This window comes from Lepidochelys kempii, chromosome 12 (assembly GCF_965140265.1).
Source record: "Lepidochelys kempii isolate rLepKem1 chromosome 12, rLepKem1.hap2, whole genome shotgun sequence".
In the NCBI taxonomy this organism is placed as follows: domain Eukaryota; kingdom Metazoa; phylum Chordata; order Testudines; family Cheloniidae; genus Lepidochelys; species Lepidochelys kempii.
In genome coordinates this window covers 18344192-18371802 of record NC_133267.1, presented here as the reverse complement: position 1 = coordinate 18371802, position 27611 = coordinate 18344192, and the positions used below count along the sequence as shown (strand labels likewise).

The 27611-nt window shown below is 37.3% G+C and overlaps 1 protein-coding gene across 6 annotated transcripts in view; it reads left to right on the top strand.

Annotated features, from left to right (window-relative positions):
- Positions 1–27611, top strand: part of PHKB (phosphorylase kinase regulatory subunit beta) — a 209795-nt gene that overhangs the window by 169028 nt on the left and 13156 nt on the right. For 4 of the 6 annotated variants that reach the window (XM_073307737.1, XM_073307738.1, XM_073307735.1 and 1 more), the window contains 10 exons: positions 226–308; positions 392–482; positions 4255–4316; positions 4405–4567; positions 6056–6137; positions 9328–9385; positions 11515–11605; positions 12854–13056; positions 23067–23201; positions 27190–27319. In XM_073307737.1, coding sequence (XP_073163838.1) covers positions 226–308; positions 392–482; positions 4255–4316; positions 4405–4567; positions 6056–6137; positions 9328–9385; positions 11515–11605; positions 12854–13056; positions 23067–23201; positions 27190–27319 — 1098 coding nt within the window. Of the gene's footprint in view, positions 1–225; positions 309–391; positions 483–3904; positions 3978–4254; positions 4317–4404; positions 4568–6055; positions 6138–9327; positions 9386–10413; positions 10505–11514; positions 11606–12853; positions 13057–23066; positions 23202–27189; positions 27320–27611 lie in introns of all 6 variants that reach the window. The other 2 variants (XM_073307739.1, XM_073307736.1) reach the window with 2 other exon arrangements.

Below are 27611 nucleotides of genomic sequence, written 5' to 3'. Positions count from 1 at the left end.
AATGAGAGCAATGTTGTTATAAAGCTGTGGCTATGCAGCGTTTGCAAATTGCTTACATTCTGCAAAAAAATAAATAAATACATAACTGAAAAAATTAACTGTTTGGGATTTGTAATCTGTTGGGTTTATAGCAGTACCCTTTATTTTAAGTTGTTTGTTATAGTTACAATATATTGTACTGTATGTTTCCTGGCATGAATCACATACACTTTTATGTTTACCTAGAATGCATTACAGTTCATTAAGCAATATTGGAAGATGCATGGTCGCCCCCTGTTCCTCGTGCTTATCCGTGAGGATAACATAAGGTATGGAATACATGTGAAGATCATTATTTGTAATGTGATTTTTCACATTTTTAATATTAATGTGTTTGTTTTTAAAATTATAGGGGAAGCAGATTCAATCCAATATTAGATATGCTGGCAGCCTTTAAAAAGGGAGTTGTTGGAGGAGTGAAGGTTCATGTTGATAGAGTGCAGGTATTTTTTTTTTTCCCTAAATGTTGCATTCATACTCTGGCAGTAGTCTGTGTTAGTCCATGAACTGTGAATTATTTCTACAGACATTTTATTCCATCAAAATTCTTTGGTTTCTCATGTGACTTTTTAATACCTCACTGAGTGTTATAAAATTAAAGATGAGATAAATCAAGGGTTCTGCTTTTCTTTAAAGCCCTTTGTTAAGTTTCTGTACACTGTAAATCATGCTTTCTCTAAACAGGAGCACAGGGCTTTGATATTTTCAACAAAGGTCCTTTTAATGTGGCAGGAAATCTATTTTATTTTTACTTCCAGCCATCTGTCTTGTGGAATTTATCACAAAAGGGCAAGCCCTTGATATCAAGGGTTAAGGGCTCTATTCTGGGCCATATCAACAGCAGGGAAAAGTGTGTGTTTCACATGTTAACTAATGTTAAAATTCTAGCCAGTTTTAATACATTAGCTGCTCAAGATAAATCTTAAGGGGGAGACTAGGGTTTACCGCAAGCAGCTAAAATGTTAAAATTACGAAGAGAACATTCCTAGCTCTAACAGTAAAATAAATGCTTTCAATGACCATTTAAATAAACATTTGTAAATTACCTAGTTCATAAAATCTCTGGCGATCATAAGTTAGAGTTCCTGATGTCAATGTCATTGCCATCCATGCAAAGCACTACCTGCAGGCTCCAGGGGGCTTTTGATGTTTATCTGGAATGCCTCCTGTTTATTACTTCGTATTTTATTAAATTGATATATTGTCACAAGAAACATTTCTCAAACATTATCTACAGTGTGCTCTTACATTATTTTACACATTGTACTATTTCAAAGTCCTCAGTAAACCATTGTTCCCCTCCACATTCAATTCCTTTCCCTGAAGATACTTTAAATAATTAATAAGCCTTTTAGAATTGTTTTATCAATTTGACAATCACTGCTGTTCATGTTGTCTGTCTTATTCATGAAGGGTGGAAAAACATTTCAATAACCTTTTTAACTGGCTCGGGTCTAGGATGGTTTTCATCGAGGTTGTGTTGTGCTGTGTCTTGGTATTCTGTGTGCTCTGGGTTTTCACCATCCAATTTCAATCATGGGCACCAAAAATTGGAGATGAGCATTGTTGATGAATGTGACACTAGTAAATAAAGTTATATACTATGCCCCACACCCCTGAGTATCTCTTCATGATATGTTTCTTTGAAAACCTACTGAGATTTTTCCAAGAATATATTGTTAAAGCAGCTGTGAAGGTAAGTAATCATTTCCACAGGATTCAGTATAATATATACTGACTAGGTTAGGTTTATAGTATATTAACTATGATACAGTGAATGTTTATTTCCTACTACAATTTTAAACTAAGGATGTGGAAACTGATTTGGGTGAAATAGGAATCATCTTGAATCTTTGATTCCTCTCTCAACTCTAAACTTTTATTTGAGGTTTTGTAGAGTTTTAGGAAGTCTTGTTATCTCCTTTCCCCCTCCTCACCCAAAATTTGTAGGCACTGCTGATCAGCTGAGGAGAATTATTTGTGAGACAGAAAATAATGTATATGTTCCTTTAGTCTAAGAATTGTCTTACAAACTTATCATACAGTTTGGTCAGCTGATATATTATGCCAAATGTGCAGAAAATGCAAGAATTTCCACTACAGGATGTGCAAAAGCTCAATCATTTAATCTCCTGAATATATTGTCATATTTTGGAAATTGTGCATTTCATTAAAGAGGAAAAAGTCCTGAAAAAGTGGCTGAAATTGCAAAGAGGTGGTAACGCATCATCTATTAAAACAATATACTTTATACTGCTTTTTCATAATTTATATTGAGCTTGTACATTTGTATGTACATGTCTGAACATGTACAGTTAGGCTTTAATATCTTAATTCACAAAAGGGGATGTACAATCTTTGCTTGTGACATGTACATTAAAATGTATTCATCCTTTCAGGCAACATATAATTAGGCTTGGCAGAATTCAGTTTTTATTTTTTCATAATTTTGACAGACAATATCTGTTTAATGACAGTAGATGTTGAGATTCAAAAAGTTAAAACTTTATAACCATTAAAACTTAAATTGTCCACATCACATGTCAAAATATACAAAGTAAATATTCTTAAATTAAACTCTAATAGTTCTCAAGCAGCATTTTTCTTTCTTTGCCTAACTGTAAATTTCACTTATTATCAATGGAAATATTTTTTGTATGTTTGTATGTGTCTAGTAAAATGGACAATTACTTATTAAAATCCTAATCCTTACAAGCCTACAAATAATTTGTATGGTTTCCAGCACTGTTCTTAATCATTTTTACTTTCATTGTCTGTAACTGCTTCCATCATCAGCCGTGTTCCAGAGGATTATGTGTCATAAAGATGGCTGGAGGACATCAGCAATAAAAATAAACAAAAAAAAGCAAGCAGCTTTTTATTTTCACAATCAACTCTTACAGTGTAATACTGTGGTATTTTACTATAAATTGTAAAATGAAAACTGAGTTTAAAAGTTCACAGGACATGCATCCAGTTTTTTTTCTCCTATTGACAACTATCAAAACACAATGCTTTTTAAGAAAGTCCTCTTTAAAACTGCTTTATTAGAACAGATTTTCTCTAGAAGTACATATATATGAAATTCATATGAATATCAAATGAATTAATTGTAATCAATAAGCATATTAAAATATTAATGACAGAATCTTAACGTTGTTAGAGAGAGCGCAAATATTTGTATGTAGACGTATGTGTACATATGTATATATGTATGGGGACAAGAGGGAGGTACCTTTAGACTAAGGAATGACCTAAGAATAAGGAATCCCAATAGATTTGCTATGCTGGGAGTTGGGTGAAACCTTATTCAAACTTGTGGGCATAACAGGTGCTCTTCATTCAAGATAAATGTAAAAAGCAATTAAATAACCCAACTCCAGGAATTATGGCCCTGGGGCTTCCCCTCCTTGGGGGAGGTTGACTGGGGGCAAGACCTGCTCCCCCACCCCAGGCACCTCTGGAGCTCCTGGGGGGGGGGAAGCCCCAGGGTCATGATTTCTGGAGCTGGGAGGCTTGGGCCCCAGCTCCCTGGATGGGGGCTGGCTAGCCACACAGTGGCTGCAGCTGGGCTTGGGGCCCCAGAGGGACCCTCTGTCAGGCATGCCAGCAGCTAAGCCTACTCTCTGCATCCTGTTGGGCTCAGATGTGCTAGGAGCCACCATCTCCAGCTCCTGCCTCTGCTGTCTATGGCCAAAGGTGGGCCTGGGTCCCCTGCCCTGTCCCCTCTTGGTGCACCTCTGCATACTAATGCATACTATAAGAGGAGAGAGTGGCTACTTTACAATAACTGTGATTCTTCAGGATGATGATGTCAGTATGTTCCCATGACCTGCTCTCTATCCCTGCTTTTTGGATTCCTCAGCAATGTGAGGTACCTGCACACCTACAATGGGAGCCACACTGACTACATCTCAAAGAACCACAATAACTGTAGGGTATGTAACCAGTCTTTCTGTAATTGTAGAAAAAAGGCTATTATGATTTGTGGTGATAACATACTACACTTGCCACTCATACTACACTTGCTACTTGCAGGAAAAGGTGCATGAAAACTGAAAAGAAACTGGTATTTTAAAATATAGCAGTTTCTTATCAGTCTAACTCAAATGTTCCTGTTTAGTAGGGGGCAATTTGTTATGTTGTTGATCTCAGAATTGGTATGTGCAATGTACAGACTGATACTGAGTGCTTGTTTTTTTTTTCCCTCCCCAGACATTAATATCTGGAGCAGTTGTTGAACAACTTGACTTTCTGAGAATCAGTGAAACAGAAGAGTAAGGATATGTGGGAGATCTAATTATGGTGTTTTTCACAATTAAAATATCTTCTGAAGTGTGGACAATTAAATAATTATTTTTTCAGGCCTCCCGAATTTAAGAGTTTTGAGGAGCTGGAACTTCCAAAACATTCAAAAGTCAAGAGACAAACTAGTACTCCAAATGTTTCTGAACTCGAACAACAACCAGAAGTAAATATTAATGACTGGAAAAACAGATCGACTTACGAGATTCTTGAGAAACTGAATGTAAGAAAATTGGAGAAATTGTTCTGTAGTTTAGTTCTAGTTCTCATCAGATGATTTTTTTTTTGTTTTAATTCTGCTAGTTAACAGCACGTTCTTCAGATGAACATGGTTAACATTGTCACCCCAGCAGCCACTCTCAACAGTTTTCTTGGCCAGAAACTTTATATTTCATTAAATGTTTGTTGATTTTTTTTCATAAACAGATAATGAAAAGTACAAAAAGGTAAATGACTTATGGCTAATATATGTTTGCAAATACCACGTGCTTCACAGGGTCTTTAATAGAATTATACAATAATGCAGTTTTACAGCTTGTCAAAGCTGCAAGACCAGACAAAACCTACACAGAGATAACATGTTAGCATGGGGTAATAAAACAGGAGATGACGTACATAAATAGGGAGAGTAGTGAAGGAAGGGAAAAGAGAAGGGCTTAGGTGGAGTGGAGGTCTGGCATTCTTTGAGCACCCATCAACATTTTTTATCTAAATGCATCTGGAAACAGGGTCAATAATTCTTTTAATTCATATAATTGTTCTCCACAGTTTTTAAATAGAACTAGTAACTTCTGGCTTCTACACTGATATTTGCTTCAAGAGTCTTCCCTCATTGTAGCCCTCTCCCCAGGTGCCACAGAACCCTCTGAGCTGCCACATTCCAGCTAACAGTTTTCCATACTCCCTTTAATAGAATCCATATTATTTTTTTTTCTGGTAACACCTGAAATATTGTAAATGGGGAGAGATGGTTGCATCCCATATGAATAAATACCTCATATATAGACTGCAGCTCCAAAAAAAAACCCCAAAAAACAAAAAAACCCTGAATGGTTGAAATCCACTAAGACAGACTGATGACCTTTTGGTGACTTTTGACGGTAATATCAACTATATAAGTTTCAATTGGGTATTTTTCCTGTACCCAGAAACCAACAATGAATGAGTATTTCACATTTCAATATTCTGTCTTAGTGGGAACTTGGAAAACTATCATGTCAGTTAGTCATCTGATCACAAGCATTTGTTTTGCAAATGGTAGAGGTCAAGGGCACTGAGACAGGAATGATCTTTCTGAGCTAAGTGGTGCAACTTTATTGAACCTTAATATATGTCCTTAAAAAAGCCATTCTAAAGCAGCAGTGAAAAGAGAATTCCCAAACTCTGTACCAGTGTTGCTGTGCCACTCTTTCCTTCAGAGGAGATAGAAAATGAAGACAGAGATAATTATATAACTGGGGTATCACTAAGGTCCTGATCTGGTAAGGTGCCGAGAGCTCTCAACTCCCACTGAAAATCTAAATTTGGCTATTTGGTTACCATTGTAGGGGGACCAAATGAAGATTTAGCATTTGAGGAGAGGGGAGACTTTCTCCTTGAAATGTATGTTGTATGCTACTGCTAAAACAATTGTCTTCTGGTTCGTGTGGAATTTGTAATAACTGTGATATCTTTTGCTAGTCATTTAAATCTGAAAGTTGTTCTTTTTTAGGACTGCAATTGCCTAGCAAGTCAAGCAATTCTGTTGAGTATTTTGCTCAAAAAGGAAGGACCGAATTTCATCACCAAGGAAGGTGAGATATCCTTTCATGTGACTATTCTAAATATTAGAGGAGGCAGTTTTCTGTGTAGTTCTAATGAACATGAATAATGGACATGGTTACAAAAAGTTGTGTAGCTATTTTCTTCTCTATTAAAGCAGTTTCTGCTTTAGATGGAAAATGCACATCAATATACTGTAGTGTGGAATGAGCTGTTAAATCTAGTAACTCTTTTAAATTGTTTGCATGCAGCATGTTGCCTATTCATAATTCTGAGCAAACAATTTTTGTCAGAAAGGGTTTGATTTTGTATAATAAAATGAAGCTGAAGACAGGTTGTGTGTGCCTCTGCCTCTTAGTCTAAAATGTATTAGGAATCTTATATGGATGGTTTTGTTTTATTTTCCTTATTTTGTAAAATCAGATTTTATTTCAAAATATTATCTATAGAGGTTATTCTGCTTCAGTTTTATATCAAAGTTTTGTATTAAAATGCAGAATTTAAATACACATAAGACATTGCGAAACATAAGATAATAATAATCCAATAATGCTAACCTAGATAATGGTAGATTGGGACCAGCTCTGCTTCCCTCAGGAAGCAAACGGATGGGAAGGGGAAAATAAGGGTTGGGGAGTGGGGGAGCTATGGCTCCATACAGGCCAGTGGTGTGATTGTACTCTTTCAAGGCTGCTGTAAACTGTTTCCCACCCCTCAACCCACAGACACATCCCAGAGAAAGAGGTGATCAGAGGTGGAATTAGGACTCTGCTTCACATTTTCTCCCTTGGATAATCGTAGGGTATTATAGTTTACCCACTACTTTATTTCACAGAGCTCTACCTGAAGATGGTCTAATTCTATGTTAGTGCACATGATGGAGACTTGGCACTTGTAATATAAATACACCTTATATGCAGTATCGCAGTATAATACACATCCTGGAAAGTACTAAAAAATACAACATGCTTCATTGTATTTTATTTTTTTAACTTTATTTTTATTGTTTTTATTTAACAATATTGTTTTATTTAACTTTATTTTTATTTGTTTTGTGTTTATATTGTAAATATATACAATATAAACACAAAACATTTATGAATATATTCACAAGATGGAAATATCATATAAATAACAACATTCAGTATTTGTTATTTGTAAAACCTGGAAAACAAAACAAAAACAAGCAAACAAACAAAAAACCTTAATCCATAGAGGTTGTGCAGGGCATCAATTACTAAAGTGACTAAATAGATAAATAAGTAAGAACATGAAAGTGAACAGGGGGTTGGACTAGATGACGTCCTGAGGTCCCTTCCAACCCTGATATTCTGTGATGTCTTATGAGCATCAGGGACTAATATACTAAACTGCAAAAGTATGCAGTAGTTTCATGTGTGACAAGACACCCTCATATTTCTTCCAAGTGTTTCTATTAGGCACAATCATTTTTTCCATTAGTGGAGTAGTAGAGAGCTCACTAAGCTAGTCGGTATATGAGGGAGGAATTGCAGATTTCCATTTTCTAAAAATAACTCTTTTGGTCACTAAAATAGTTACTGCAGTCAATTTCTTAATGTTAACTGGTAATACCAACTCATCCAAACCCCTAAAATACACAAGCTTGGATCAGCAAAGATAGCAACTCTTAAAGTTTTTGGGAGTGCACTGAATAGGGTGTTCCAGAACACGTGCATTTTTGACAGGTATAAAGGATGTGTGAAAGGTTGATTCATTGTATTATAAAAACATGTTTAAGGTTTTGTGAATTTTGGCCACTGTATCCAGACACGTGGTCTACTTCTGAACATCAGGGAGGTGTTCACCCTCCCACAACCCCAAATTGTCTGGAAAGTAATTTGTTGTGGGCTTAGACACCTCCGTAGCTTTCTGTGGTCATTACTCTGAATATGTAGTTTCTTGCTCTAATGGAAAATGTTCATAGGAAACCTCCCACATTGAAGGTTAGTTGCAACCAACACAATCACCTCATCTCCCTGATCCTCAGTTCATAATGAAGCAAGTACTCATCTGGAGACCTCTGGGATTAATACAATTCTTGCATTGCCTTCTGATCAGATAGTACTAATCTGTGCAAATCAGAGGCCTCATCCAAGATGAAGTAGTGGATAGTGATAACTTTAATAATTACTGATCTTGCATTAAACAGTACAAATCATTGACTAGAGTCCCTGGCCAGCTAATTTCTTAGGCTATCCCACACGGGCAGTGAGACTGACATTCAACACTGAATATGTGTTGTACACAATAAATAAATAAAATATTCTCTTCCTACCTAACCTCCACTTCTACCAATAATGGTTTGAAGGACCTAAGTCCTTCCAGTTGACATGCCCAGGGCCTTCAGATTTACATATCCACAAGCTATGATCTTGCAAATCAACTCTCTCATGCACCCTACATTGTCTATTGAAGGGAGGTTGCTGCTACACCTGGGGGGTGGATATAAGTGCATCTCATCTATGAATTTTAAATCTGATGGATATTTCAAGCCTAAGGAATTGAATGGTTATCAGCACCCACTCTGACTTCTCACTGAGTGGTCTCCGTGCAACTCCCGGTTCTCAATCCTTTACCATTGAGGCAAAATTAGTGCAGCAGGGCCTGTGGATTTGGGGGAAGGTGATATAGGAAACTAGTTCTGAGCAGTGCAATATTGTATAATAATGCATATTGAGCTATTATAACTGCTGCTGCATTACTAGTCTATTTGTAATAAAACTGTCAGACTTCATTTTCTGGACATTCTTACCAATGCCCATTTTTGGTCTATTTAAATCTTCAGACATCCTTCAAGGTAGTCATCAAAAAGAAAATCTTTGAAAAATAAGCCAATAATTCACATTTAGGAAAAGTTATTATATACTTAGCAACAGAAAAGAAACCAACTTTATTTTTTTATGTTACATGTATTTTAGCTGGCTGCTTATATGAAAATTATAAAATGCTGTAGAACATTTGATTTATTGAGTTTTCTTATGGTATCCCAACAGGTTTGACGAAAATTAGTCAGAGTTACTTGAGTGGTGTCAAAGGACACAGGTGATGACTAGGTGGCAGGTTAAATTTAAACTTTAAAGTTAAACATGTACTTAAGTGCTTTACTGAATCTGGTTCAAAATTAACTAACATCTCTATCAAACTTATTTTATTGTTGCTGAATAAAAGTCACTACAGCTTTTATTTTTTTCATGTGTTTAGGTACTGTTTCTGATCAGATTGAAAGAATCTATAGACGAGCTGGCAGCAAAAAGCTCTGGTTTGTATATAATATCTTTGTGTTTCACTTTTGTTTGACAGATAAATGTTGTTTTCTTCATGTTTACAAAACATAAGGCCAGATTTTTAGGTAATGTAAAGAAGCACGGCTCTGCTGACTTCAGTTCAGCCATACCAGTTTACACCAGCTGAAGATCTAGCCTGTATCTCTTAACATAAAGAAACAAATGGAAATTAATGTACATGTGATGTACCTTGTTCCTGTCACAAATATATCACAAAGCAGATGGCTCAGTGATCAGAGCAATAAATGTTATTCTTCATAAATTGGTCTGTAGCCATGTGAAGACCCATTAGTATAAACTGTGATTGTCGACATTGTCCCTGAAATCAGGGTGACTGGTATTACTTTTTCTTGTAGAATTGTGTTAAAATATGTCCATTTAACAAGTTGCATGGTAAACATACAGTACTAGTCAAATAAAAAGAATTAGAATTAGTAGGGTAATTGACATGATCATCTCTTGGGGAGAATGTTACAACAGTATAAAATAATGGCTTTCAGTAGCAAGGTTGGTAGTCAAAAAAATTAAATTAATAACAAAAGTAGCTACATTTATGCAGCTTACTGCTTATTGTTCCTGAAGACATTTGGGTTAATGATGGCTTTACCAAAATCATTTTTAAAGTGTTGGGAAAGTAAAGTATAGTATTTTACATGTAGTTTGAGTAATTGCTTTATTCAGACTGAAAGTTGAATAGAAATCTCATTATTTAGTATAGAAAACAAGATTTGAGCCTAAGATGAAGCCCACTCTCACCTTGTAAATACTGTTAACCAATAAGGTGTTTTTTGGAAAAGATATTAACTACATAAATACAAGAATTGATTTCAGTTTTTTAGTTTTAGTCAGTTAATAAATGAAATGGACCTGTATCCAATTATAAACCAAATGTTTTCATTGTTGGTATTTTTAATACTTAGAAAACTGAGGCATTTTATAAAACTAAAATATGTAAAGTCTTATTTTTTATTTCTCTTTTATGATTGTCATATGACATACCTAGGTTGATGGTACGCTACAGTGCTGCATTTACACAGAAATTTGCTTCCTCTATAGCCACACATATTACTACTTTGCTGGTACATGGGAAACAGGTAAAGTGCACAGAGGTCTTAAATAGTGCTGCTTGAGATTTGTTGGCTTACTTGCATTTTGATGGATCAGCTAGCGCAGTTTTGAAATGCTTTGCTCTTGATTTTGAAAGAGTGCACACCATTTTTCACAGAAGTCAGTATCAGTTGGGTTGAGGGATTTTGTACTAACTTTATTGAATATTGTAACTTGTTCATTAACTCTCTTGATAAATGATTCTTTGCAGCTACAAACCCCATGTAAGAAAAGCTTAAACTTAGCTTAAACTTCAGTTTCCATTTTGTCATGAAATTATGATTTATAAAGTTAAATATTACTTTTTAATAGTAATAATACCGTGTAATTCTAGTTATTTTTTAAATTTGCAGCCAGTTTTAAACCCAGCACTTTACATGATTCCCTTCTTTTCATCGCTTACATATAAAATATTGCCTGGAGGCAAAAATTGTCAAAAATGTCATTTAAATATTTGTTGCACATGCTGTACTTACTCTTACAACAAAATTTTTTGCCTAATCTTTCAGTATAACTTTCTGAGAAGTTAAATGCTTTATTTCCTTTGCAAAGAATGAGTAATATGGTTTGCTTGAAAATTTCTAAATCTTTCAAAAACAAACCAAAACATCTACCAAAGAGAAATTTTTCACTAATTGCAAATTGGTGGCAAACAAAAACATTGGTGGCAAACAAAAACAGACATTCTTTGATGGAAGAAATAATGATAACATGCTGTTTTCTTAACATGTTGTGAGAGAAAAGAAAGCCAGCTTATTATTTGCAGTCCATAGTTTAATGAGTTCTAACTGTTCCCAATACAGCTATTATTGAATACTTGCTCTAGTGATTAATAAAAAAGAAAAACTGTATGAAGTGACATTTCAAAAAATTATATGTATATTCATGGTTAGTCTTTTGGGACTTATCAAATGTGGTGACAAAATTCAAACACATATTTGAATTCATTAAACTAGCATTTGATATCCAGTGGGATTGCTCTGTTTTCTGCCCTCAGGTCTGTTGTGCGCTTCGCAGCAAGCCTTTTAGGTAAACTAGTGGACAGCCTTGCACCATCTATTACTAATGTTTTAGTTCAGGGCAAACAGGTAAGTCTGCATTTTTCAGAATTGCATTCAGCAATGGTGATCAAGAGAGAAAAATCTATATAGGCTCTTTCATTTTGTAGGTCTCAGATACTTTAAAAAGTACAAGACTCAAAAAGCTCATTTATTAAATAACAAAAGAACTGAGTAAAATAAAAATTAGTAAATAATGTTCTGCATATAATGTTCTGCATATACTTTTGCTAAGAAATGTATGCATATCTAATGAAGTTGAGAGCAACACAGAGTAGATAGTTGAGAAGACCAGAACTAGATGGGGAAGAGGAGAGAGACATGCTGCAATTAAAGTTAAGGGGGAATATATGTGAGAATTTTTAAGGAAGAATTAGTATACAAAAGGACATTGAAGCAAGTAGTAAAACATTATTTAAAGAAAAAGTTAATATATAGAACCTAAAAAGCTAAAAAGGATATTAGTAAATTGTGTACTATGAGTAGCCAGTGAGTGGGGAACTTTTCACCATTCACATTTTTCTGTCTTTACACCTCTGCCTTCGTCCTAGACCCTAAATTGGACTATTGTTTGCTCTCCTGGCACAAAAAGTTTAAAGTAATTATAATATGATTATAAAAAGTTTCTTTCAATTCGAAAAATATATATATTGGGCCATTTCATCATGAAGTTATTCCAAACACGAAGGGCTGGTAGCATGCTTCTGGTGCTATGTAGGAAAGTCAATGTGCATGTAGAGTGGTTTGTAGTTGCTTATTTTCACCTTTTTTTATTAACCTGTCCTGGGCAAAACATTTTTAATGTAGATTTTTTTAAATGTCAGGAAGAGTGTGTGTTTCTCTGTTTCACTTACAGTAAATGAGAAATTTTAAAATTTTACATTTTTAAGCATGTTTTTCTTTTGGCTAATTAGTCCAATATCTTGATTGCATTAGAATTTTAAAACCTAGAACACAATTTTGGAAAAAAATATTAAGAAAACAGTAACAAGAATCATGATTCCTTAATTTTAAGGAAGGCTTGCTAGAAAGCTATGACCTGGGAAAGGAAAGTATTATCTAGAAAACTATCCAAACTGTTCCAAAATAAAGTGATGGCCTACTAAGGTTTCTTTCTCTTGGGCCAGTTACTCTTACCAATCAGTTGACACCACACTATATTTTGCCCCGAATGCAGTTTTAATACTACCAGGAAAAGCTTAGACTATGAAGTCTAACTTATAATTGTCATCTGTTGTTCCTGTTTTTTCCCCTACATTGTTGCTAATATGTTCTTAGGTGACTCTTGGAGCTTTTGGCCATGAAGAAGAAGTTATTTCCAATCCCTTGTCTCCAGGAGTGATTAAGAACATCCTCTACGACAAGTGTAATTTACAGGATGAGAGGGAAGCTGTAATTCAACAAGAACTTGTCATTCATATTGGCTGGATCATCTCAAACTCACCTGAACTATTTAGTGGCATGTTAAAAATACGAGTTGGGTCAGTAACATGTCTTTGTTTCTTTTTTTTTATTATTATTTATGTGTATTATGGTAGCAACAAGATGCCCCAGCTAAGATCAGGGCCCTGGTGCGCTAGTGATTTATTTAAGCAAATATACTGAAGCTTTTATTTATTTATTATATTTTGCACTAAGTCTTAGTTTATTTTGCACTTAGTTTAATGTAACCTGTATTCTGCTATAGTAATATTTCCAGCTAAATTAGAGTTAGTTCAGGTAAATATCACGTACATGTTCTTTTTCAGAGAATATACTTGTCTTTCCAACCCAAACTTCAGATCATTCAGCAGGATATAGTTCTTCTATACTAGCTCTATTAAAACATTTTTATCACGCAAGTCACAGTAAGATTCACATTACTCTGCCAAGCTGTATACAGTGCGCAGTATAATGAGTATTACTTTTATGCAGTGTTACATGGTGGAGTCACTTTATTACATCTAAACAAAGCTTTTAAAGTGGAGGCTATTTTCCGAGATTTTATGATGCTATCTTTTCTTTCTCAAGTAGTTTCTGCTTGACTGCTGATTTACCTTTTTCAGATTCAATTTATATTATTTTTGTTGGATAACATCCTCATCTTCTGAATTACTAATTTTGTGCTGAAGCTTCTTAGATTTCGTGTGAACTATATTTGTTTAATTTATTCTAAAAATAGGTCCCCTGCTGTTTTATTTTTGCTTTTCTATATTCACCATATACTTTAGATGAGAAATATTACTTCTTTTCTTTAAATGCTATGTCAGTAAAGTTAAAAATTTAATTCTAGTATCATGTAAAATTGTATTTATGTACAGTAGAGGAGCATCATCATGAAGAAAAAACTTAATGGAAAGCTTAAACTTTCTTAGTTCTTGAAGTGATTGCACATGTACATTCCACTCTGAGTGTTGGTGCATCCAGTACATGACTGTTGTAAACTGCTTGCCTCAGCGGTACCAGTTGGGTGACTTGAGCTCATTCTGCTGCCGCACGCCACTGCGTGATGATATTAAAGGCGGAGCCACCCATAGACCTGCTCAGTTCTTTCTTACAACCTGAAATGGTCATTGGAACTCTGTTTTATACCAGAACAGTTTTAAATTAATCACTGCTACGCTTGGGAACCATATAGGAGGTTCCATGTGGTCTCTTTGGGAAAGAGAGAGACAGAGTGTGTGTGTGTGTTTAAAAAAAAAAAAAGAAAAGGACATGTTTCCCCCCCCCCCCCATTCCTGGTATTGAGGTATACCCCAGTCACCAGGTTTCAAGTCATGTGCTGCTTGCTCCAGGCCTCTGCCAGTGAGCGACCCGCACCAAAGCTCCCTGAAGTGCTTGGGGAAAGCACATGTGAAGGACTGGTTCTAGATTTGCAGGGTGTTCGAGCCTAGGATGAAGAAGGATAGGGAAGCTAAACTGAAGCTCCTGCTGACGGAGGCAGCTCTCAAGCTACCGTCACAGCTGTCCTAGTCTTACTCAGGGTCATGTGCTGCAGCTTAAGTGAGAGAAACACCTGCAGATATTGGCAAATCCCAGCACTGTTCTCCCTTACCTGTACCAAGGAAGAAATACAAAGCTTCCAGAGAGGAAACAGTCAAGGGAAAGTTTCCACCCTCTACGTCTGGGAAGAGGGTCAAGAAGGAGTCAAGTAGAGTGCGCCTGTCAGACCTCTTTCTGATTTCATGGTCACTGGGATGCATGTATTCCTACCCACCAATTCCTTTGATACCAGGAATCCTCAGGAAGATCAGACAAGATGCAGACCTAACAACAATAGCCCCAGCAAGGCCCAGGCAGTTTTGGTATTCCAACCTCATGATCCTGTCAGCATGGCTCCCCGATTGTGTTCCTGATACAACCAGATGTGATCACACAATTGGAGGGACAAATCTATACCCGAAGCCAACATCCCTGCATCTCACAGCCTGGATGCTGGCTGGCTGACATCCACTGACAAATTCTGCTCTCAACAGTTGAAAACATCCTGGTTTGCAGCAGAAATGACTCCACCAGACTTGCCTGTCCCACTAAATGGAAGAGTTTCTCAATCAGGGCATTAGATAATCATCTATCTCCCTTTTAAAGCACTGCTGTCTGACATCATAGAATCATAGAACTGGAAGGGACCTCGAGAGATCATCTAGTCCAGTCCCCTGCACTCATAGCAAGACTAATTATCTAGACCATTCTTGATAGGTGTTTGTCTAACCTGCTCTTAAAAATCTCCGATGATGGAGATTCCACAGTCTCCCTAGGCAATTTATTCCAGTGCTTAACCACCCTGACAGGAAGTTTTTCCTGATGTCCAATCTAAACCTTCCTTGCTTCAATTTAAGCCCATTGCTTCTTGTCCTATCCTCAGCAGTTAAGAAAAACAATTTTTCTTCCTCCTCCTCCTTGTAACAACCTTTCACATACTTGAAAACTGTTATCATGTCTCCTCTCAGTCTTCTCTTTTCCAGACTAAACAAACCAATTTTTTCAATCTTCCCTTATAGGTCATGTTTTCTAGCCCTTTAATCATTTTTGTTGCTCTTCTCTGGACTCTCTCCAATTTGTCCACATCCTTCCTGAAATGTGGCGTGCAGAACTGGACACACTACTCCAGTTGAGGCCTAATCAGAGCGGAATAGAGTGGAAGAATTACTTCTTGTGTCTTGCTTATTACAGTCCTGCTAATACATCCCAGAATGATGTTCTCTTGTTTTGCAACAGCATTACACTGTTGACTCATATTTAGCTTGTGGTCCACTATGATCCCCAGATTCCTTTCTGCAGTACTCCTTCCTAGGCAGTCATTTCCTGGACTACATGCTCATCTGAAAGCATCTGAACCTCTCCATCAACTCCGTAAGAGTATACCTGGTGGCTATCTCTGCTCACCATCCTGTACTGGGAGGCCAAACTGTCTTCTCTCATCCAAGAGTGGATAGATTTCACAGAGCTCTCATTCATGTCATCCCACCAAAGAGACTCCATTGTGCTGAGACCTCAACATTGTTTTAACAGGTTTGACAGGAGCTTCCTTTGAGGTCTTGGTGACCTGCTTCTTGTACCACTTCTCCATGAAGATTGCCTTCCTAGTTGCTGTAACATCAGTCAGAAATATAGGAGAGGTTCAGGCCTTTATGGAAGGACCACTTTGTGTTATTCCACAAGGACAAAGTTACATGAAGACCTTGCTAGAAGCTTTTATCTAAAGTCATTTCTGACTTGAATATAAATTGGATGACCCATCTACCTGTCTTCCTCTCCAAGCCTTGCATCACATGAGCAGAAGCTAAACTTCACACCTTGGATGTCAGGCCTCTTTCTTACTATCTGGACAGAACAAAGCTGTTGAGAAACTCTCCTAGATTGTTCATAGCATTTGTTGATAGAATGAAGTGACAACCAATCTTCACTCAAAGACTGTCAAAATGGGTCTCGGATTATATTAAGACATGCTACATGGTGGGCCACTTAGACCGATCTGGACAGTTTAGGACCTATTCCACCAGAGCTCAGGCTGCCTCATTAAAAGGTGTCCTTATTTTGGAGATTTGCAAAGCAACTACGTGGAGTTCAGGTCACACCTTCACTCAGTATTACTGCTTGGTATAGGGCTCCAGATATGATGCCCACTTCAGTACAGATGTCCTGCACTCACTGCTTCAGTAGACTGAGTACCCACCTCCATGATGAGTTATTGCATGTGAGTCACCCAAAGTGGAAGATATGTAGACAGTCACGCAAAGAAGAAAGAATGGTGTGTTACCCTACAATAACTGTGGTTCTTTGAGATGTTTGTCCATGTGTATTCTACAACCCAGCCTCCTCCCCACTACAATGGAGTTCCTAGCAATCTAGATAATCTTTTAGCGAAGGAACTGGAGAACAATTGCAGATGCCCTATCCTTTATGACCTCAGCCACAGGATGTGCAGGGCACAGGTAAGGCCCTAATGGACACTGCTACTGAAAAGGTTATGATTTTGTGTGCATGGAGCACATGGACACCAGAAGAGGAATACATGCCAACAACACATCTTGAAGACCACATTTACTGTAGGGTAGAAAACTGTTCTTTGGCAGACATTCCAGAAGGAATGTAATTGCAAGTATATGGATAATTTGCAAGGTAAACATGGGCAGTAGCAGTGTTTTCAAGTCAACTTATCTTTAGTCATACTAAAATACTGGTTTTATTAACAGTTCATATTTGATAGAGTCACTCATAAGTGCAACTGTTTTTTTCATTGTAAAACATACTTTCTGCAATGTCTGCTTATTCACATTACTCACCCCAGAATCTTCTTTAAACCAATCCCAGTGTGTCAGTGTTCCTCTCTGTTCCAAGGTTTCATCCTATAGATTCAATTTCATTTTACTGTTATCACCCACTTCAATAAGTAAAATTAACTTTCTCACAGAAATAGTATTCCAGTCTGATGATGATTTGATTTGGTGTCTCATTATTGATTTGTAGTCTGGCTTTGATGTTGAAAAAGATCAAGTTCCTGGCAGACCCATTACTGTAACAACCTCTAATCACCTGCTTTCTACCCAAGCTCTGTCACTCAGGTTTTAGCAGGAGATACTTCTAAAGGTTTATTATATCAGACATTTTTCATCTCCACATTTTATATGGTCAGAACACCTCACATAAGCAATTACAAACAGAAAATACCTTGTCGGTAAGTGAACTCCTATTGATGCCTGAACTGCATCTTTGTGTCTGTGAACCGATTCCAAAGGTAATTACTGTATTTTAGTAACAGGACAATGACATTGCTTTGTCCAGGCAAAGAAAATAAATGCAATTGATGTTCTGAACCCATAATCCACTAAAAGGAATTTCTATGAGTTTGCTTCTGACTTTTGATATGAGAGTTGGGGTAATGATAGATTTAGCCATGTAGATAGCTATCTTACTATCCATAAATCATCATATCATATGGCTGTCTGAATCATTATTATCCAAGTGCAGTACACAAACCTTCAAATTACCATGTTTTCATTGATAATATATCTCTTGTAGAATACAGCTTCCTTTCATGTGGGTGACACCTGTTTCTGTCTTTCACCCACACACTGAGAAATGGGGCACATCTCTCTCATTAACTCAAAATATCAAACCCTTGGTTGCATGGTGATTTTTAAAGATAAGCTTCAAATCTTTATTCAAAAACTTTGTGGAACATCCTAAATCACCAACAGACATGTATTTGTTAGTCTTTAAAAGTCAATATATTTTTTATAGTTGAAAATGACTTATCCTGCCATACGTCCTGACTTTGAGTCCCTTGCCACACTTGATGACATAACTAGCACAAAAGGGAATCAGGAAAATGTTCCTGGTTACTGACATCTATGGTGTCAGGGTGCTACTCAGGACTTGGCAGGAAAGTGAAGGAGGAATGAATGACTTTATATTCTGAACAAAATATCTTAAAGTGCACTTGTATTATTGAAGTCAGTGTTTCCCGTAAGATGAGGCATGCGTAAAGGACTACCCTCGGTGTGGAGACATGGATATATCTCTCATTTGTTTTCTAGAGTTTCAGAATTCATTTGTTTAAAAAGTCTCTAGTTATAGTTGCAGAGAGAACTTTCAGAACATGAAGTCAATGTAACTGATGCAATGCAGTGACATCTGTATGAGTTTGTAGAGTCTGAAACAATAGCTTTGAGGTGTGTGTTGTCATTGGAATGGGCTTTAAGTTAGGTGTCAATGATGAAATTTTAAGTGTCAACATTAACTATATCATAGCTCATCAAAGCATGTAAGAAAGAACATAATGTATCCTATTTTGAAGATCTACCTCAGCATTTCCCAAACTTGGGGCATGGGGATGAGGGGCTATAAGAACTATTTGTGGGGTGTGGGCAAGGAAGATGTATACACTAGGATGTCTGAACTTTCAGCAGTACATGGTGGAGTTGCAGGGTTGGGGCATGTAAATGGTTTTGTTTTCCTGAAGTGGGGACTCAGCATTCAAAAGTTTTATAAACAGTGATTCAGTCTACATGCATACACAGAAACTGTGTGAATAATTTAGGGTTTTAAATGGAGACCGCAAAGATTTCAATTTGTACTGTGGAATCACTCTTAAAACAGAGGCAAACATGAGTGAGTTTGTCTTGAGTTTATTTGAATTAATAACTTGTAATTTTGACTACCGGGGGAGGCTGGGGGTTTGAGACTGCAAGTTTGTTTTTTTTTAAAAAAGTCCAGTATACCCATCTGCTAATCATTTGTTGAAGGTGGTAACACGCAGCTCATGTACTATGAGCCCATCTTTGCCCAATGTATGAGTAGGCATTATGTACAGATTCTCAGTCTTGTTCTACTTCTTTTGCACTATTCTGGGGGTATAGAGGGGAGTGGAAAACAGCTACAATTTCCAAACTAGGGTTCCCCCCCATGTAGGAGGGTCCCTAGCAGGCATATAGGTAGCTCCTATACTACGCCCTCCTTCAGGCCCAGCATAAGGCTTATGACTGGTGTGGGGAATGGGCCTGGTCAGGATGCCCTGCACACTTATCAGTCACAAGTTAGCAAGTGGTCCCTTGGGAATAATTGTCAGATGGTGGAGTGTACAGCAGCTTATTGCTGGCACAGAAACAGCCAGAGAATTGGGAAATTATAAGCAGTTTCCTTTCCAATTCCCTGCTACAAACATGGAAACTCTGAGAGAACTAAAACAATATTTCTCTTCAAATAGCATTCCTCTTAAATATAACAATACAAAGGCATACACAAATGGAATATCAGAGCTACATATCAAAAGGTGGGCACCATTAAAAGTATGTCTCTTTGCTTCACGTTCAGTTATTGGCTGAAATAAACAACATCTGTCTCAGCCTGACTGAATGTATGAGCATATGAAAAATCAGACTTAATTGTTAGGTTATAAGTCTAGTATCTGTCTTTTATATTTTTAGTAACTATAACTTAAATTTCTCTGTAATGAAATCTTACACCTAGTAGAGGGGGAAAAAAACTTTATTTATTTATTTATTTATTTATTGAGAGACATTCCACTAAGTGCAAAATCTTGGATACTTGTTTTATATATTGTCCTGTTTATGTATGTAGGTATGGATATCAGAACTAACTTGAAGGAGGTTGCTCTTTTGTTACTTTATATGTAAGGCCTGGAAAATTGTATTCTGAAGGGCATTGCTCAAGTTTTTAGCCTTTCATAGAAAACACTTTTAAATTAAAACAGCATATGTATGACACAGGAATTTTGAGGCATTTCATTTGTGCCAGACCCAAACATAGCTTCCAAGTTTCAGTGAAGTCTTGATATTAAGTTTCTTATAGAGAAAGAAAAAGTGATACAGTCATCCAAATTTAATAAAATCTGAGTACCACATTATATAATGATTTAAAAAAAAGTTAATTTAAAAAAGGCATGAACAATAAACAGTGATGTATCAAAATACATTGTGATGCTCTACTGATGGTGTAAAAGTGCCATTTTACTGATTAGTTACATTCTTGAATACAGGGCCAGCAATGCCTTTTCAAGAACATATCTGAAAGATGTCAGATGTCAATTAAGTTGAGGCTAACTAAACAGTAAACACAAGCTCTTATTTTGTGTTCAATCTGTAAAGTAGAAGACAGGTGACTCAGTCCAGATGAGTTCCAGTGAGCAAATAATGTCATTCTAATTTATACTGTATTGTAATGGAAACATGCCAATTTTTATAAGCAGTTTTAATATTCCATTAAACAATCCAAATATAATTTGCTTTTAACATTTTATGCTTTTTATGACAGTTCTTCTAAAAGAGAGACAAGGTAGGCAAGGGATCAACTTCTGCTGGTGGGAGAGATGCTTTCGAGCTTACACAAAGGTCTTGCCCAGACCTGAGAGAGAGCTCAGTGTAAGCTCATTAGCTTGTCTGTCTCACCAGCAGAACTTGGTCCAATACAGGGACAGCCCCAGGCACCAGCGTTCCAAGCAGGTGCTTGGGGCGGCGATCTGCAAGGGGCAGCAGTCCGTGTGCCATTATGGCGTTTCCTCGGTGGCAGCAATTCTGCGGCAGCCTCTCTCTTCAGCCGCCTGCGGCGGCAATTTGGCGGTAGCTTCTGTCTCTTCAACCACTCACGGCGGCGGCAATTCGGCACGCTGCTTGGGATAGCAAAAACGGTAGAGCCGGCCCTGGTCCAATAAAAGCTATTACCTCAACCATCTTGTCTCTCTAATATGCTGAGACCAACACTGTATACAGGTTCTTTTAAATGGCAGCTAATATTGATAGCAGTGTCTGTATGGTGAAACTCACTTTTTTCAGCTATGCCTATACAGTACAGTGCATTTTAAACACCAACTCTTCCATTTTCCCTTTTTTTGTGACTATGGATACCAGCCTTCTCTGTTTTTTATGGAGAAGGATAATATGCAAAATCATTAGGGATAACAGGCACACCTTAAATAGTGTGTTCAGTACCAGATATCATGTGCTATCCTGTCTTTCCTTTAAATAAATAGATATGAGTAGTCATAGTTTAAATCAGTGGGACTACCTTTGTGATTAACTGCTGATCAGTGAGAGTCAGGAGGTTATAATGTGGTTATATCTGAACAAAGTGGACTAGTTTGGGAGGTTTCCAGATACAACTTTTTAATCTCTTGTCAATTTGTTCTCCTTTACCACGGTGAATTCTCTTCCAAGAAGAGACTATATAGCCTGTTATTCCTACATTGCCTGTTGATTCATATTTATTCTCCCTGTTTTGGGCCATTTCTTGACTCCTAATCAGGCTCTACACTGCAAAGCAATGTAGAATATATGTCCAGGTGTAGGAGTCTTGCTGGCATCACAGAAATATCACAGATAGATACTCTTATCTGTGAAATTGCAAAGTTTTAAGACTTGTAAATGTGTTTATATAAATAGACTGGGTACCATTAAATAATTTGAGGATGTGTTGTATTCTAAACAAAGTATGTATGAAAGTTGAATACAATGGTGAAAGGTGAATCCCTAAGAAATACTTGCTAGAAATAGACTTGTGTATTTCATTCTCTCTTCATTCCTTCACTATCGTGACTGGACAGAGACTCTAAGCCCTAAAACTACTTTTATTGTGTGTAATGTTACAGGATGCCTGCCCTAGAGGGCCAGAGCTAGTCAAATTTATTTTAACTAGTGACAGCAAATACCACTGTGTGCTGAAGGAACTGTGCTTAGTAAGAAAACAGGGTAGCTGAGTAATCCTACTTCCCAAATTGACCTAGCAATACAGTGTCTTTTCATATTCATTATTCAGTTGAAGACTGTAGGACTTAATTGTCTCTGTAAGATGTAAAATAAGCCATTTTCCATCTCCTTTCTAATGGTTTGCAAATTCTGCTTCCCTAAGACCTAAGGCTGAATGTTGAACAGAAAAATATGATTGATTCCATAATTATTTTAATTAAATCACAACAGCAAAATAATTTTAAATATTAACTGACTTTTTTAATATCAGAGGACAGGTAATGTTTTTTCAGTAAAGGTCAGTGATATAAGAGGAAATTCATGGGGCAAGCATATTTTCCATGTAAATGGCACATGTACAACAATATTATTTTACAACCCATCTCCTAAAACTGTTTCAGTACTACTTTCAGTTTGGATAAAATACACTGTGGGAATCTGAACAAACTCCATCACAAAGTAAAATTGGTATAATAGCATCTTGTTGACCTAGTTATTGATGCATCTCTTGGCAGCCCAAGTTACATAAAAATGATCTTTCTGGGTTCTGTAGGGGTATTGTATCAGACCATTTTGTTTTAGGAAAGTGCACTTTTCTTGTCTTCTAGTAAAAAGCATATGTTCTGTAATTCAGAATCCTATATAAACATATATAGTTAAACTCAAAAGGAACCACATGATGTTTTTTCTCCAGCTATCTGGCCAGGTAGAGGAGAACTATGTTATTAAAAAGTTCTGTTTCATACATTTCAAAAGGTATGTGTTTTTGTAATGTCCTATAAATAAATATTTTCCTTCTTATATTTCAGATGGATTATCCATGCTATGAAGTATGAACTAAAAATCCGTGCTGGGGATATGCCACCCATGGATTTATACCGGCTGTCGCCTAGTGAAGTGAAGCAGCTTCTGTTGGATATTCTTCAGCCACAGCAGCAAGGGAGGTAATGAGATCTGAGTTTGTATCTCATGCTGCTATTCGTAATAGATTGATTGCATAATCTTTGTGTTTCTGAAATAAATTGTATGCATCTTAAATCACTAGGTATCTGCAATCAATAATGTTTCAGTCATACATTATGTATAAGGCTGTGAGACAGTCACGGAGGTCATGGAATTCAGGGATTCCGTGACTTTCTGGGACCTCCATGACTTCTGCAGCGGCTGGTGTGGCTGGCCCGGGGGCCGCCTGAGCAGCTCGGGCAGCAGTACCAGCTGCTGCTGAGGCAGTCTCGGGCCACCGCACCCCATCATCCCCCAGGAGCAGCAGCAGAAGTTTGGGTACATATGGGAGGAGGTTGGGGCGTGGGAGGGGGTGAGGACTCTGGGCAGCGCTTACCTCGGGGGGCTCCCCAGAGGTGGCAACATGTCCCTCCATCAGCTCCTAGCTCTGTGCGCTGCCTCTGCCCAAAGGCATCGCCCCCGCATCTCCCATTGGATACAGTACCCAGCCAATTGGAGCTGCGGAGCGAGCGCTTGGGGCGAGGGCAGCACGCGGAGCTAGGAGCTGAGGGAGGGACATATCGCCACTTCTGGGGAGCCGGGTAGGGAGCCTGCCAGCCCCACCAACCCCCCAACACCTGCAGGGGTCCAGGGCTGCGCACCACTGCCCCCCACCCTGCAACACTGGCGGGAGGCGGGGAGGTCCTGGGCTGCTCCCCCCTAGCACAAATCTGGTCCCAAGATTTAGTCAGGGGTATATAGTACAAGTCATGGACAGGTCACGAACTGTGAATTTTTGTTTACTGCCCATGATCTGTCCATGACTTTTACTAAAAATACCTGTGGCTAAAACATAGCCTTAATTATGTATACAGAGGTAGTGAAGACACACATTGATTTGTTTGTTCTTTTAGCTGTCTGCAATTTTTCTGATTTTCTTTTACGTCTAAAATTCTGCCCTATTGCCCCATAATCCTTGTGTGAAACTTTACAATAAAGTAATATTTGATACCATAGACATTCGATGTGTAGGATTTTCCTCACCTAGCCTGACACTAGGAACCAAACAACATCCCAAGACTAGTTACTTAAGGAGTTTTCACCAGTCAGAGCAGGGTTTATTGACTGCTTGTTGATCTCCTACTGAGCTGTAATTATTCCTTGTTTAAATCCCCTGTCTCCTCACCATCCTCAAGCTCAGGTACATTGTCTGACATGTACCATCTCCTTTAAGGCTGTAGCACTGGTTTTTATTAGCTGCCAGAGAGATCATTTTTAGTTGGTGCATCACAAATGAGCAGGATAGAAGCTGAGGGCATTATCTCCATGCTGGTCACAAATTGATGTGGGAGACCGAGGTTACAAATTTCCTCTTATAGGCTGTGTGTTAGTTTAAATTTTTGCAATAAGGCTTGCTTACGTGGCTCATAATTTCTATAGTCCTTCTGGGCCATGGGTGACAGTCTTCCCTGTCAGTAAAGGAGATAGATACCATACATTCACTTCACAGTTCACCTACAAAGCATATAGAAATACATCTATGTCATTCCCATACCTGTAGCAAGGTAACCATTTAAAATCTATGCTGCCTCCTAAGGCTGGTGTTCAGTCTCTGTCCCCACTTACCAAATTGATAGGCACTGACTGTGCTGTAGCTTCAGGTCCAATTCATATCTTCATAGCTTCTTTCTCACACCCTGCTCACGGTGGTGCTGTTTCTACTCGTGCTGGCACTGGGCCAGCTCCAGTTTCTTTTCTTCCAGCTGCAGCTTTTCCTCCTCTAGACTCTGCTGATTCAGGGAACTCTTAATGGCATTTGGTTGTTTCTTCAGTCACTGTATACATCATCGTCCACACCAGGGGTTCTCAGACTTTTGTACTGGTGACCCTTTTCACATACCAAATCTCTGAGTGCAACCCTTCTTATACATGAATTTAACAGTTCAAAAAGTCTTTTGTGCCCGACTTCCGCCTGAAGCTCCAGCATGCCTGGAGGGAGACTTCACAGGGCTTGTTCCCTTAAGTTCTCGTGACTAGGATTATCTCTAAAGCCACTGCCTGCCTTCCTGCAGATCTGTATAACCACCCAGAATTAAATAAACTCTTTGATCCCAGGTAGCTACTGGCATCACAGTAATCAAATAAACAGAGGTGTATATATAATATTCGTAATAATAATACAGATATCTCTTTCGTTCTTCACAGAGAGTAAAGGTAACCGAAACTGGTGGCTATTCTGTTACTCTGTTCAAACACTCAAAATGTTATAAGGTGGGAGTGTAAGGGTGTAATAAATTTTCTAAGAGTAACAGGACCAGCTCGTTCAATTATAGAAAACTATTCAGCACAGCACTAATTAAAATTTAGGTTACCTATACAAATTGGTTACCTATACAAATAATTCATAACATTTAGTTTTCTGACTTCTCTGCCGCCAATGTCTGGCGCATGCATACAGGTTAGACATAGTGCTCTCCTAAAAAAGACTTGTTAATTTTTAATAAAACAGCTATATCTTTGAGCTGAGAGATAAAGTATGAAATGAGGCACCTGGTCCACTATTCATTTTCTTCTGCACTCCTTTTTCTTAATATTAAAATAACTGAGGAAAACAGCACTTACCCTCAGAGTTTAGTTTGGTTTCTCAGGAAAGCTCTCTCAGTTCAATACAGAGAGCTTGTACAAACTCCTGCTGCATGGGAAAAGATTTTCTCCTTCGAAGAGAAGACCTCTGAAGACTATACTGCTGCTAGGAAAGAATTTTTTTAAATAAATACTTAAATAGAAATATTATAAACTAACTATGAAATATTGCTACCATAGACTAATTTTATAAACTGAATTTACTCATTACAACCATTACCAGTTCTCACAGTTTTGTTGCTAGTCTTTCAGTGTTTGTCTTTCTTAAAGCCCCAGCCCTGGGAGTCATGTTTTTTTGTAATAATCTCACCTTTCTTTTAAAAAGAAACGTAAATTTGTAGTCCTTTATAATTGCAAAGAAAAGTTTGAAGATATGATCCACTAAAGGCTCAAAAACTGAATGACAAATAAACAGAATCCAAAATTTATTATCCTTTAAAATCTCATGATTAAGCTCATCTCATAATTCTGGGGGATCTGACTCATATTTTTCAATGTTTGTGGTTGGCAATACTGTACTACACTAGTCTACTAAACCCTTATGATTTTTTGTTAAATTAACTGTAGAATCAACTTCATAAATGTAGGTTTCTTAATTTCTTTAAAATTACAAATGCTGTAAAGCACTGGACATTTGGGATGAAGCACCAACAAAATTTCAGCTTACCAACTTCAATTTTTTTTAAATTACAACGTGCAAAAATGTCTCTTCAACTTAGTACACTTTTTGCAGTCTAATTTGGAATTGCAGGGTTTAATATGGAAGCTGTACTAGTACCGTAAATTGTATTACATGCAGTAGAGGGGATAATAAAGGAAAATTTATACTGTAGTTGTATTAGCATGGATCATGGTTTCTTCTTTATGCAACGTGTATACATTTTGGTGCCATACACATGTGCCTGACAAATTGTATCTCCGGTAAATTAAATGGCAAATTTGCTTTCCCTAAACATATATATGTTTTCTTATGTATTATAGGTGTTCTGTCAAATTCTTCCCTAGTGCCTGGTAACTTCATTGACTTCGGTGAAGTTACAGCAGAGTTTAATTTGGCCTATGTCCTGTTCTGTGTTAAATTGATTTAAGTGTTAAATTTGTTAGACCAGTTAATAAGATAACATTCCAGACTCTAAATCATCTTGCTTTTGTTCTCTTTAGGGTCTATTTTTATTTCCATTTAAAATATTTAACAGGAAATGCAACACACACTGTGTGTGTATCATTGATGGATATTTACTGTTGTTGCTTACCCTAATGGCTTATTTAAACCACAAAGAAAGCTTTGTTTTGAATCTGAAACAGATTGGTTTTTCAAGCCCTTCAGTCATTTTGTTTTGTCCACAGATGTTGGCTTAATAGACGTCAAATAGATGGTTCTCTGAATCGAACTCCCCATGGTTTCTATGACAGGGTGTGGCAAATCTTGGAGAGAACCCCCAATGGTGTAATAGTAGCAGAAAAATATTTACCACAGGTAAAAAGAAAATATTTAGAGAGTTGCACATTGGTTTTTAAATTACTGAATGCATTGCCATTGTCTTTTTCTTCTCTTTTCATGGAATGTTTGCTACAGCTAACAAAGGATTCCAGGTGTAAAATAACATATTGGACATATGGTGCTGGAAGAAGACTTTACATATAAGAAGCTTTGAGTTTACTATTTGCTTGTAACTGCAGTGAAAATATTTTAATATTCTGAAGGGGAAAATAAATCTCAGACTAGACTCCTAACAGACTGCCTTTATCATTGACTAGAAATTTGCTTC